This window comes from Hyaena hyaena, unplaced genomic scaffold (assembly GCF_003009895.1).
Source record: "Hyaena hyaena isolate Hyena2069 unplaced genomic scaffold, ASM300989v1 scaffold_21, whole genome shotgun sequence".
NCBI classification, from domain to species: domain Eukaryota; kingdom Metazoa; phylum Chordata; class Mammalia; order Carnivora; family Hyaenidae; genus Hyaena; species Hyaena hyaena.
The window spans coordinates 717,646-730,777 of NW_024080653.1; the positions used below are offsets into that span (position 1 = coordinate 717,646).

Consider the following 13,132-nt stretch of genomic DNA (forward strand, 5'->3'; position numbering starts at 1 on the left):
TTGGGCGCAGGTCATGATCTCACAGTTTGTGGGTTCAAGCCCTGAGTTGAGCTCTGCACTGACAGGGCTATATCTCTGCCCCTCCCCTGCTCATGCTCGCACTGTCTCTCAAAAAAAAAAAAAACAAAAACCAACAACCAAACAAACACAAACCAAATGAACACATGCTCCAAGAGCATATACAGCATCTCCTTGCTCCTTAGTGTGAAACAGGGCTCACACTATGAAATGCCCGGGGAATCGGCATTTCACGCAAACAGTGACTTGGGGAATGAATGTTATTTCTAAGGTGCCAGATACGGCTCCACGTTCATTTTGCCCGTTATCCGGGCACTTCGAGAAAGCAGAGTTCCATCTGCACATCACCCACCATAAGCAAGCAGGTGAAGGGGGCAAGTCGGGGAAAGGCAGACTTCCGGTGCCCCTTATCTCTTTCCAAGACCTGTCTGTGCCCTCAACCGCCATCTTGGGGTACCTGAACGTGGGCTCTGGTGCTGCAGAGACTGCCTTGAAGCCCTTGGCAGGAGCAATACCCACTGTTCCCTCTACAATCGTGTTTGAAAATGAACCTGTTACCCGTGAGTGCAGAAGAGCAAGTCTCGGGGCGCCTGGGTGGCTTAGTCGGTTAAGCGTCTGACTTTCGCTTAGGTCATGATCTCGCGGTTCGTGGGTTCGAGCCCCGTGTCGGGCTCTGTGCTGACTGCCAGCTAAGAGCCTGGAGCCTATTTCAGAGCCTGTCTCTCTCTCTCTGGCCCTCCCCTGCTCGCGCTGTCTCTCTCTCCTAGAAATTAAAAAAAAAAAAAAAGAAAAAAAAAAAGAGCAAGTCTCCAGGCCTCCTGCCCACCTAACTTTCAGTCATCAATCGCAGCTGAGCTGCCCATGGTGGGTGCCTTCCCAAAGATGACCCTGCCCAGAGACCTCCCCAGGAATTACAGATCCTTAGTGGAAGGGGTGCCAATCACCAAGAAACCTGTGACCAAACTGCAAAAGCATTAATGCCAATGCTGTTCTGACACAGTCGAGTCAAACAGAACAAAAAGCTTCAATGAGGCTGACGGACACAGCCTTAAGTTTTCACTTGAATGGCCCCACTCTAGAAACATCTGCTGAGAGTAGCCAGCGTAGGTGGTCAGTGAGACCAGCGGAGTCCAGCAGGGCAGTACTTCCCGGGTTGAGCTGCCTCCCCCTGAGGTCACTGAAGAAATGTGAATTGAAAACTACCACACAAGCAGCATAGCTGCAAATGAGGTAGTATGCTGAACTCTATTTAAGAACTAGACCAAGAATATGGGGCCCCTGGGTGGCTGAGTCAGTTACTCTTGGTTTCGGCTTAGGTCATGATCTCATGGTATATGAGCTGGAACCCTGCATGGGGCACGGACAGTGTGGAGCCTGCTTGGGATTCTCTTTCTCCCTCTGACCTTCCTGCACTCTCTCACTCTCAGAATAAATAACTTAAAAAAATTCTCTCCCTCCCTCCTCCTTCCACTCCTCTGCTGGCAGTCTCTCAATCTTTCTCAAAAACAAAACAAAAAACAAAACACACACACACACACACACATACACACACACACACACACAAAGAATGTAAGTAGAAATCCCTTGCTGAAGTTCAGTTTCTATCAGGCTCTCCCCAAACAACACCTGTTTGGTCTGTGACAGGCAGCACGATGTGGTCAGGCAGTCCAGGCCTCACCCTAAAACAGCCAGCTGAGCGGACAAGTACATTTTAGCCACTTAGCACAAGGAGGCTGCTTCAACACGCAGCGTTCTGTGCCTGTCCTTTATTTAATGGAGGCGGGCAGGGGGATAAGGGACGGGAACCAAGCAAGCCATGCTCTTTCGGTTACGTATCCGACTTGGGCTCAGATCATGATCTCATAGCTCGGAGTACCAAGCCCTGCATCGGGCACTCTGCTGTCAGCCAGGAGCCTGCTTTGGATCCTCTGTCTGTTCCCCCTAATCTCTCTGCCCCTTCCCCTGCTGGCTCGCTCTCAAAAATAAAACAACCAAAACCACACCAGGCATGCCCGACTGTGCCCTCAACCATCTTGGGAGCACCTGAGGGTGGGGTCTGAGCATCCACACTTGTGAACAAGCCCCCTGGGGACCCTGATGAACAGCTGAGTGTGGGCATCACTACTCCAGGGGCCCAGCAAGATCCACGTGCTCCCCAAGGAGCTGGGGGAGACAGAAAACAGGACACAGGAGTCTGACACCTGGCATAGCGTTTAGGTCTTTACTTTAAGACGAGGGGAGGGGGGAGAAAAGATACAGAGTGAAGAATTCATTGTATGTTTATTATTCACAGTTAATCACTATCTACCAAATGCCATCCGCAGAGTTAAAGGATTAAGTACATAAGTCTTTTTATTTAAACACTGATTTTTTTTTAAATATATACACACAAAACTTAGTTTAGCAAAGCTTCATGATATACACCAATTCCAAAATAAAACAATCAAATGGTCCAGGTGTAAAATGCCACAGATTCCTCTTATGGTCACCAAGGAAAGGAGAAGCTACCAGAAAGGGTGCGCAGTAGCAGATGCTCCGTCCAGAAAAGCAGCGGCCTCCAGGGCTTCTGAGCACTCTGGGCCGACACAGGCTCCGTAACCGAAGTCCAGGGGAGATGCCAACCGACCACTTCAGGATCCAAAGGCCGTCACCAACTCCGGGCAGCCCCGTTTTTGTCGCAGGAATGGGATCAGGTGGAGAGAGTTCACAGGCACATCACTATGAGGGGCAAGCAGCTGACAAGGCAGGCAGAGAGCTCTGCCACGGACACGGCCTTCTACACTTCCCACGTGTCCTTCCCCAAACTGTCTCTGCCTCAGAGACACTTCCTTGGGGGGGAAGGGTGGAGCAGCTATAAACAGCCCACTGGGAAGAGAGACACGAAAACCCAGCCACTCTGTGAACGCTGCCCTGTGCAGGTCAGGGAGGAGGCACAAACGATGAAAGCCACGAACAGACACCTAGGACTTTCAGAGCAAGAAAAACGGAAGCTCTAGTTTCCCATCCCAGCGCTGGAAGACAGTACAATCTGATAGTCACAGAGGGACGTTTTAAATTCCCTAGGCTTTCCTGTGTTTGGAACTTGCTGGCTCCAGGGTTTTGTGTTGGTGTGCGTGGCGGGGGGGGGGGGTGCACTCTGGAGTTGAAGTGGGGCAGACAACGGCCTAGATCACAAGGTCAAGGACTCTGATGCCACCCCTACCCAGGGTCAGATCCAGTCCAATGTGGGAGGAGCTGTAGCCTCTCCTATTCCCCCGCAGCAGGTGACACTGCAGAGCCCAGAGGGCTGACAAATATTAAAGCTGAACCTTCCAGGCTCACGGCTGCAGACAGGCAGAGCGCCCACACCCTCCACCTGCGCTGGCCTCCTCTCCTCTACCTCACCCCCCCACCCCCCACCAGGGAGGACGATGTACAAAGAATAAGAGACAAATTGGCTGAAAAGCTCTGGACTGTCTTTAACTTACTTTAAAACAAAACAACAACAACAACAAAAAACACCCACCACTCGTAAGCAACTCTTGAAATCAGGAAAAAGGCACTATGAAAACTCAACGTGCTTAATGATACCACGTGGAAGGGAAAACAATGTAGAAAAGAGACAAAGGTTTTCAGGTTGACTTTTCTCGGGAAGCCACGGGGGGGCAACAGTCCTTCCTTTTACCCCTGCTCCATTCCAGCTCTGTCACAAGACGCCGGGGCCGAGGGCTGCCCCTCTGGCAGAAGGTGACCAGCAGGGGCTGCCACCCACCGACCTCTCCTCTGCGCGTGAATGAGGAGCACAGTGACGGCTGTTCTTTCTTCTGTCACTCCGACCACGACAGACAGTTTGCATAGAGAAAATACCAGCCCGCTTGGTTTCTTTTCTTTTATTATTGGCATCAGCTAGGACTATATGTGGTATTAGACGTCATGCACTGATGGACAGAAGAGGAAAAGGATGAAAAAGAGGAGAAAGGAGAAACAGGAGCAGCGGTGAAAATTTGTAATAAAAACTCTTCTTAATTTATAGGTAAGTTTTGGCATTTTTATATCCAACACCCCCTCCCACAACCCCCCCCAAAGTTCCAACCAAAGTGAGAGGGTCACCAGGTGACCCAGCCAGGTGTTCTGAGCTCCCTCACGGGCTGCTGTTAAGGCAGCTCGTGGGGTTAATTCTTTTGTATGTGTTTAAAATTTTTCACTTTCTTTAAATAATCTCTTGTTGATTCTTAGACGTTCCGGTTCACAGGGGTGACGTAATTGCGGGGAAACATGCCGGTCTGCCCGTGGCAGGCCCCTTTCCACCAGTTGGGGTCTGAGTTATCCATGACGTGGATAAAATCTCCCCGACGGAATCCCAGCTCGCCATCCTCCTGGGGATCAAAGTCAAAGAGGGCCTGGACGTATGTCGGTTGCTGCAGAAGAGGGGCAGGGAAAGAACACATGCTGGGTCTCTGCTCACGGCCAGCCCCCTGCTAGCTGGGACTGGTCACAAGGGCGCGACAGATGTGTACGGCTCTTTATGTCTCCTGAGATGACCTCCCATTTCTCCTCCCCCTCCATTTATCCTTACAGGGTCTACGGCTACTCTCGTGGGTACAGAGTACTTTCACCAAGGCCCACAACACACTACAACATGCTAGAACACGCTAGAACCTATCCCGCCAGGGCGGCCAGTACACCATGCCATCAAAGCAAGTGCTGCCTTCTCACAGGGAAGGGACTTGGGAAATAGCAATCAGGCTTTTAAAAGGCTTTACTTCCCATCACTTTATTGCTTATAAAGTCCTCAAGGTTTTACAGAGTCAAAAGCCCGAATAAAATAAGGTGGAGGGCCACCTGGGCGGCTCAATTAAGTATCCAACTCTTAATTTCTGTTTAGGTCAGTTTGAGCTCCACATTGGGCTCGGTGCTGTCCATGCAGAGCCTGCTTGGAGTTCTCTCTCTCCGCCTTTCCCCCTACTCACGCTCTCTCAAAATAAAAACTTTAAATAAAACAAAGTGGAGCTCCCCATAACACAGGAATACAGGAACAAGCATGGACTCCACTCCCTCAACAAGCAAGGTTTTCCTCTGAACTTGCTTCCAGGGATAGAATGTTGGAGAATGTTAAAGATCGTTTTCCTAGAGACACAGGGGATACCAGCAACACACCGCCTCAGCAAGGCGGCCTCTGGAAACGGCAAAACCATTTTGTTTTCAACTACAAATCTTTAACACGAGCTAAAGGCAGTATTTTGAACAATGAGCACAGAAGCCCCAGAAGCAATCCTTTGCGAAGGGACTGGGCTCCCTGAGGAGCTACTCTTAATTGCTAAAGACGATCCCAATCTCTCTTACGCGGCTTACCTGTGGCACCTGTTCTATGTCCCGGAGGAATATCTGCTGGTTTCTGGACACGGATGTTGATCTGTGATAATCTACCAGCTCATTCAAAGAGTTGAATTTCACCACCCAGAGGAAGTACTTCCCAGCTCCATCTCGGAGCACTTTGAAGTGCTGCACGTCATTCCCAAACCTGGGGAGGGCAGAGGACAGGTCAGAGGACCTGGATGCCAACTGTGCATCAGACCAAGGAGGGGGCTCATGAGAACTAACATCCTGGCGACCCTCCCCACGGGCGGAGGCAGCGCAGGACTCCCTCGCTGGAGAGTTAAGACACCAGGTGCTCCGGAGATGCCTCTAGTGGACTGACAATTACCAGTGACAACAGGTCACAAAGTCCTTGCCGGACAGGGAAACCCCGACCATCAGGTCAATTCTGAAGATGTTTGTAAAATAAAAAGAGAACGGCCCAACCGGCGTGCCCTGCACTGTACCAAATCAAACAGAACCTTATTCAAGGCACAGAATGTGCCTTCGTTCACTTTCCAAGCAAAAAAAAAAATTTTAAACCGTGTGTCATATTTCAAGATGACAAGAGGTGGGACAGGAAGGTGAGAGAGGAGGGACTGGACATACTTTCAACAACTTTCCTGGAACTGGAACAGATTAGAGTTCACGTTGTCCATGTAGGGATTTTAGTTCTATTCACGGGAGAAAACTATCAGGACACAAGAATGTGGTGCGACAATAGATCCAAGAGGCTTCTCTCTCACCCTCTTACAACGCCCACGGGAGTGGGAGCGCACTGGGCGCTGACCACCCTGGCCAGTGCTATGTGGCTGGAACAGCAGCCCAGCGAGGCTCTGCCCGTCCTGCTCGCTGCTGGGTCCGCAGCATGGGCACCAGTGCCCAGCCCTCACAGGGCACTCTATGAAGATCTCTAAATGAAGGATAGAGTCTCTTCTCTCCTTCAGGTCTTCAAGGGGGAAAGAAATGAAAAGCCTCTTAAAAACCACCCAGCAGGTGGCAGCACTGGGTTTCAAGTAGGAGATACTAAGAGTTGAGAGACCGTGTTGCTATTTCACGAGAATCCCTGTGTGCAGTGAGGAAGGGGAGGAAGGAGACCACATTCGAGAGATTTCTGATTCCACAGAAGCCTTCCCCGGCCCCTGCCAGTGTGATGCAGGCAGTTTCTAAAAGGTGTACAGCGTCCCAGACAGTGAGCTGTTAACTACCACAGGGTTTCCCATCACTGACTGACATCTTCACAACAGAGAAACATCTCAGAGACTGGATTCTTCAATCTCCTCTGAGAAGGTGTTTTTTTTTTTTCTTTTTAATGTTTACTTATTTGTTTTGAGAGAGAGACAGGGAGGGAACGAGGGAGGGGCAGAGAGAGGGAGAGAGAGAATCCCAAGCAGGCTCTGCGCTGTCAGCACAGAGCAGGGCATGGGGCTTGATCCTATGAACCAAGAGATCATGACCCTGGGCACTTTGAGGTGAAATTACTATCTTGATGCTTCTTGTTATCCTATGTTTCATCATCTGTTTCCTTATGTTTTATGCTGATTGTAGTAGAGATAGAACAGTATCAAAGGAAGAGTACAAGCAGTTATTCATGGGTTAGTTCTGAATGATGGCCACCACCAGGGCGGTGTGTGGCCAGAAGCCTTGATTACACTAGGTGCTGCACGTGTTCACGCAGTCGCCGGAAATCTCTTGAAACATTCTGTTTTATCAAATAGAAACTTTAAAGAGTCCATGCATTTACTGTTTCAGAAATAAAATTTGAAACAGATGTTACTACTGCCTTTAACAACACAAACACCTAGGGGCGCCCGGGTGGCTCAGTAGGTTAAGTGTTCGACTTCGACTCAGGTCATGATCTCATGGTTTGTAAGTTCAAGCCCCATGTTGGGCTCTGTGCCGACAGCTCAGAGCCTAGAGCCTGCCTGGGATTGTGTGTGTGTGTGTCTCTCTCTCTGCCCTTCCCCTGTTCATGCTCAATCTCTCTCAAAAATAAATACACATTAAAAAATTAAAAAAAAAAAAAAATCAATGTAACCTATAGTGACAGTGGTCTGAGTTTTTTTTTCCTTTCAAGTTTTTATTTACATTCTAGTTAACATATAATGTGATATTGGTTTCAGGAGAATTTAGTGACTCATCACTTACATACAACACCCAGCGATCTGGGTCTGTATGTAACCTAATGACCCAGTCATATAAATGATGTGTAAATGATTTGTAAGGTTCCCAGGGCAGGGGCTCCTGTGACAATATATTAAACAGAAAAAGACGAGAGTAAAAACACATATGGAAATGACAGTGTGATTCAAAATCCTTATTTCACAGATGAGAAGCGATTTGCTCGGAATCCTCAAAGTTCCAACTTCTATCCACGATTCCTAGGGCGGTAAAACTCCCCATCTTCCCCATTCGTTCCCTGCTTTCCAGTTCCCTTTCCCCTTTACATGTACCACCAGGGAAAGCAAAACACCCCCAAACCCTTGCGATAACCTCTAGAAGGTAAAGTATGAGGCCCAGGATGGTGTGGACTTAAGCTAAGCATCACCAACTGAACACTGCAATCATGGGGCTCTAAACTCAGTGCTGGTAGAATTAATTTTTAAGAGGAGCCAGAAATTACAATAATATCGTAAAAGTTTCTGATCTGGTAAAACACAGTTTAGGCTAAACCTTTACCACTTGCCAACCTTTGGTGTGTGTAGCCAGACACCTGACCTGTGGCTTAATGATTCAGATCATGAGACAGAGGACTCGAGGAGACAGAGCGGGAAGTACTTACTTGACCGAGAGGGAGAAGTCCCCAGGGGCACTCTCACTCTCTCGGATAAGAAAGGCCCCGTCGTGCCGCTGTTTGCTAAGCATTTCTTCTGCTTTGGCTCTGGGGATTTTGCCAAAAAACCACCTAAGGAAGGAAGACAAGCCAGTCAACATCTGCTTCCCCACAAAGAAACGGGATATCCAGCCTCCAAAATGTGAGTAACAGAACACTCCTTGCCAAAGGAAGGGGCCTCCCTCTTTACCCTCTAGTGTCAACATGCCCCACGAAGCCATTCAAGTCTGCTTCTCCCCTGAGAGATGGGCCATCTCCCTTCAGGTGACTGTACCCTACCCGACTCTCCAAAAGTGACTCATAAGGCATGATCGTGGGCCACTCTTCCTATAGAGGAAGACACTTAAAGACAGGCCTCCCGAAGCAAAGCCCACTGGGCTCCAAACGGACTCATCAGCAGGGCACTGGGGAAAGCCCAGCTCGTCAATATGAAGCACCGGAAGAACCACATAAGGAGAGACAGGCCTCTACTTGCAGCCATTTGCCAAGGTCCAGGTTTTGCTACAGTGGGATTAAGGGAAATGGAGGTAGGAAATCGGAAGGCCCAGAAACTGGGAGACAAGGCTACTTCTGGTAATAGCCCAAGACAAAGAGTGCCGTTTGGGCTGTGAGAGAGCAGCCTACGCTGTCACTCCTCTCGAGGCCTCGCTGCCATCCCTGCTCGGAGTCAGCTTCCAGGAAGCATCAGGAACATTATAATTTATCCTAGGCAAAATTTGGCTTTTCATTTGGAAGTTACAGATTCTTCTGCTCTCAATGCTAATTCACCTTGAACACAAGAAAAAGGTGGGTGGATTCATGCAAAGCTATGGGAGCAACTGGACTGTGGAGAAGGAGGAGGAGACCGGATGAAAAGCGCTTCAAGTCGTAGCTCCCTTTTCACACGAAAACCATTACTAATTAGGATGAGTGAACTGTGAAAACAATACTCTTCTTTTCAAATTTGTCTTTAATGTGTTATTATTTTAAAAAGCAATGACGGGGCGCCTGGGTGGTTCAATCAGTTAAGCCTCCAACTCTCGACTGCAGCTCAGGTCATGATCTCACGGTTTGGCAGATCGAACACCGTGCTGACGGCGTGGAGCCTGCTTGGGATTCTCTCTCCCCCTCTATCTGCCTCTCCCCGGCTCACTTTCTCTCTTACATAAACACACATGGAAAAAATAAAAAATAAAAAGCAATGGTAATAGTTAGAGCTAACAAAGATCTGCTTCATCAGACTCTTTACATGGTACGTGGGTAGTCTGTTTATATATGCAAGCTGTAATAACAAAGCTACCAAATAGTCCGTTAAAATAACAAATCAACTTGTACCTCACGAGAGACTGCGTCGTACGGAATCTCTAAAGTAACATACTATACTGACGTTCAAATGGAGTGAGCTGCTGGGGAAGGAATGTTCAGAAGCTGCTACTGGCTGGATTAACCTCTAAACATTCCTAAGCCTACCTTCTGTGTCCTCCTCACGCGGAGTGCGCTAACACGGGGCTGCTAGGAGCCGCTACGCGCCAGCCTCTAGCTCCTACGGTGACTCCAGGGTCAGTCCTCCAGGGCCTGGAAGTCAGGCCGCGCGAGAGACATTACGCATCAATACAACAGAACGATCTCCAACCATGAAAGGGCAGCTGACTGTACGGAGACCATTCCAACATTTTCCATCTTCATCTCTAGTGCTTTCACATGTGGGACGTACTCGCAGGCAGTAAGCACCCGACTGGGGCGGGGGAAAGTCACTCCACAGCCGCGCTCTCTTCCTCCCAGCCCCCCAACATCTTCCCACCAACCAGGTACTGTCCCTTCTCCTCCTCCCGTTTTACAGTATAAATAATGATTGTGAATTTAAAAATAGTCCAGATGCTCCTGAAGTAAAAATAAAAAGCAAGAATTTGCTCAAACTCCCCAGAGCAGCAAATGGCGGCAGTTGTGGGGGGGGCGATTCTGGACCCTCACCCGTGACGCACAAATATGGAGATACGGCCGCAGTGTTTTCCTGTCCCAGCTTAAAACTAAATCAATTTTTGTTTTCAGTTAAAAAAGATAAAACTGTAGTGAAATAAAGTTCTCTATATTGGGGTTTTTACAAAGTAAACACACTCGTTAGAAGCACTCAGACGGAAAAACAGAAAATAAGCTGGAGACCATTTTATTAAATAAACACCACTTCTGTATCTGCTTCCATTTGTACTAAACTCTGCCCTTCTCTCCTCCTCTCTCACGGATGTCCCACAACACAAGGGGTATCGTACAACATAAGCGATCGCTCCCAGTTACAACATTTAAATAGCGGTATGTATGTGTAACTACATGGCTATAGTCAAAATTTTTTAAATCCTTAAAAAGTTGGGTTTCTACTATAACACAAATAGCAAAGGAGAAAGCTAATGAGAGGAGGTGGCTCGTGTCCAATTTAATTCTTTCCTATACCCCACAGGCTCCCATCCATAGGCACTGGCCGTGAAGAGCACAGATCTGGATCCACCCCCGGTACGTACAAGCCGTGGTGCAACACTTGCACCTACCCTCACGTGGGAGTATGTTTAATTTGTTAACCCGAATGCTGTACTCCATTAGGCCGTACTCCATTTGAAACTTCCCTCTTCCTAACGAAAACTAAAGGTAGGGGGAAAGGAAGGAGGGAGGGGAGAGGGCAGGGGGACTTAATGCCCTGTACCCTCCCACAGCTACGGGAGCGACATGGACCCTGTACTTATGGAAGACCAGACACAGGGCAGGTCTGGAACAGGACGCACATCCATGTGGTCAACTGTGCAAGGGCCCACAGCCGCTGTCTCTGCAGCAACGTGTTTCCTTGTCCCGAGCCTGCAGGGGAGGAGCTCTGCCCGCACTTCAGCGAGAGACTGCAGACCACCACCACCACGGAGGTGGTCCTGGATCCTTCCCGACCGACTGTTCCAGAGTTCACTAGGGTCCTTGAAAGAGGCCGAGGCAGGAGAGGGACTCTTCCTCAAGGGCTAACCCATCAACTGGCCAATGGGGCAGTAACTTGTATTTCTGAGGAAGGAGGCCTTTCCTGTGTTTTCTCAATAGTCAGATTTGAAATGCCTATGTCACCTCAAACAATTCGAAGAAAAACAAGGGTTTAGATCCACTGGCATTTTATCTAATATAAAAATTACAGTATGATATTCTGCTGAATTCCCTTTCAGCATGGAATATGGAAATAAAGTTTATTTTGTTATCACTGGATTGAATGCAGGAGCCGGCAAACTAAAATGATGGCCCTCAGCACAAATATGCCCAGCTTTTGTAGGGCCCAGCATAGAAGACTCTGACAAAGTTTTAAAGGGTTAGATTTCAAAAATTCAATATATGTGACATGGCAGAGATCGCATATGATTCTTAAAGTCTACAATATATATTATCTGGTCATTTACATAAAGTTTAGCCAACCTCTGATCTATTTTGAGGACAGACTGAAAGACCCAATGTGTACAGAATATCTGGCTTATATGGACCGAGGGAGGCCTCACGAGGTGATCCAATGAGTCCCGCCCATTCCCCGTGACCACTACCCAACTGCTTTTCCCCATGGAGCGCATCCATGATGCTGTCCATGGAAAGTCCACACAGCCCCCAGAGCAAATACTGACACTAAATGGCTAACAAGGACGCCAAGCTGTGCTTAGTATACCTCCCAGGACATCTGTCATAGTATTGTGGTCCTCTTCTGGAGTTTCTCAGTTGTTACCATTTGTGCCTATATATTTTAGGTTTTTTTTTTTTAATGTTTTATTTATTTTTGAGAGAGAGAGAGAAAGAGGCAGCGTGGGCAGGGGAGGGTCAGAGAGAGAAAGGGAGACAAAGACTCTGAAGCAGGCTCCAGGCTCTGAGCTAGCTGTCAGCACAGAGCCCAACGTGGGGCTCGAACCCACGAACTGGGAGATCATGACATGAGCTGAAGTCAGACGCTCAACCGACTGAGCCACCCAGGTGCCCCTGTGCCTATATTTTAGTCACCTGGGCATGGCTGCTTATAAACCCCTAATCTAATATTACGGGGACTTCAACTAAGGGGCATTAGCAATCTACTGACAGGGATCCAGGAATCTCTTCCAAGTACCTTTGGATGTAGGTTTTTATAATGCCTACTTAAAAGAAAAAAAAAAAGGCATTTGGCTCTGGCTCTTATTTATTTACTTATTTATTTGAAACAGAGAGAGAAAGAGCAAGTGAGGAAGGGCCAGAGGGAGGAGACACGGTGGGGAAGGGTGGGGGGGTGGGGGGGAGAGAAGTCGGGTTCATCTGGGGCTTCTGTTTTTACTTAGAGCAGGGCACAAGCTCACCTGATGTGGGACCTGAACTCACTAACTGTGAGATCATGACTGAGGCCCCCAGGCACCCCGCATATGGCTTATATTTAATTGCCAGGGGTGGTCACCTCCGAAAGGGGTGTGTGTGTGGAGAGAAACTCATATACTGCTCTATAGCTTCCTACATTGTTTTGTAATAATGAGAACTAAATCCATAAATTACTGAAATAATAGCACTGAAATAAAAACAGCTTTCCGAATTTGTAGGATAGAAATGAACTAGATGATCTTGAGGGCCCCTTCCGGCTCTGTGACACTGAGCTATGTGTGAGATTAGATGGGGTTAAGATCTTTGCTCTAGTGCTTGGGGGACGGAGCGGGGAGAGAAACGACAGGCACACATCAGAGTGGTGACAGTGAAGGAGAGGGACAGATGGGCTGCGACTCAAGGTGGGTCAAGTCATCTAAAAGGCTTATTATCATTTTGTGTTACCCGATGTAGACAGAATCGTTCCCCCCGCGTGTTTCAATGCCATGCCAGCCTGAGCACTAAGCCTCAATTCCCACCGATGTACAAGGGAAGGAAGAGACTCCGTCTGAAGGAGGAGCAGGGCCAGTGAAGGAGATGGAGGGTGAGGGTGGGAAGAGTCTATAAGGGCTCCCAGGGTCCTACTAC

At 48.4% G+C, this 13,132-nt stretch overlaps 1 protein-coding gene across 1 annotated transcript in view; it reads right to left on the bottom strand.

Annotated features, from left to right (window-relative positions):
- Positions 1 to 2,225: 2,225 nt before the first annotated feature.
- Positions 2,226 to 13,132, bottom strand: part of GRB2 (growth factor receptor bound protein 2) — a 71,508-nt gene continuing 60,601 nt past the window's right edge. Inside the window, exons 4-6 of the mRNA XM_039226441.1 lie at positions 8,135 to 8,257; positions 5,350 to 5,518; positions 2,226 to 4,415 (exon numbers count right to left, since the gene is read on the bottom strand). Of these exons, the coding sequence (XP_039082372.1) occupies positions 4,230 to 4,415; positions 5,350 to 5,518; positions 8,135 to 8,257 (478 nt within the window). The 3' untranslated portion in view covers positions 2,226 to 4,229. The remainder of the gene's footprint in view (positions 4,416 to 5,349; positions 5,519 to 8,134; positions 8,258 to 13,132) is intronic.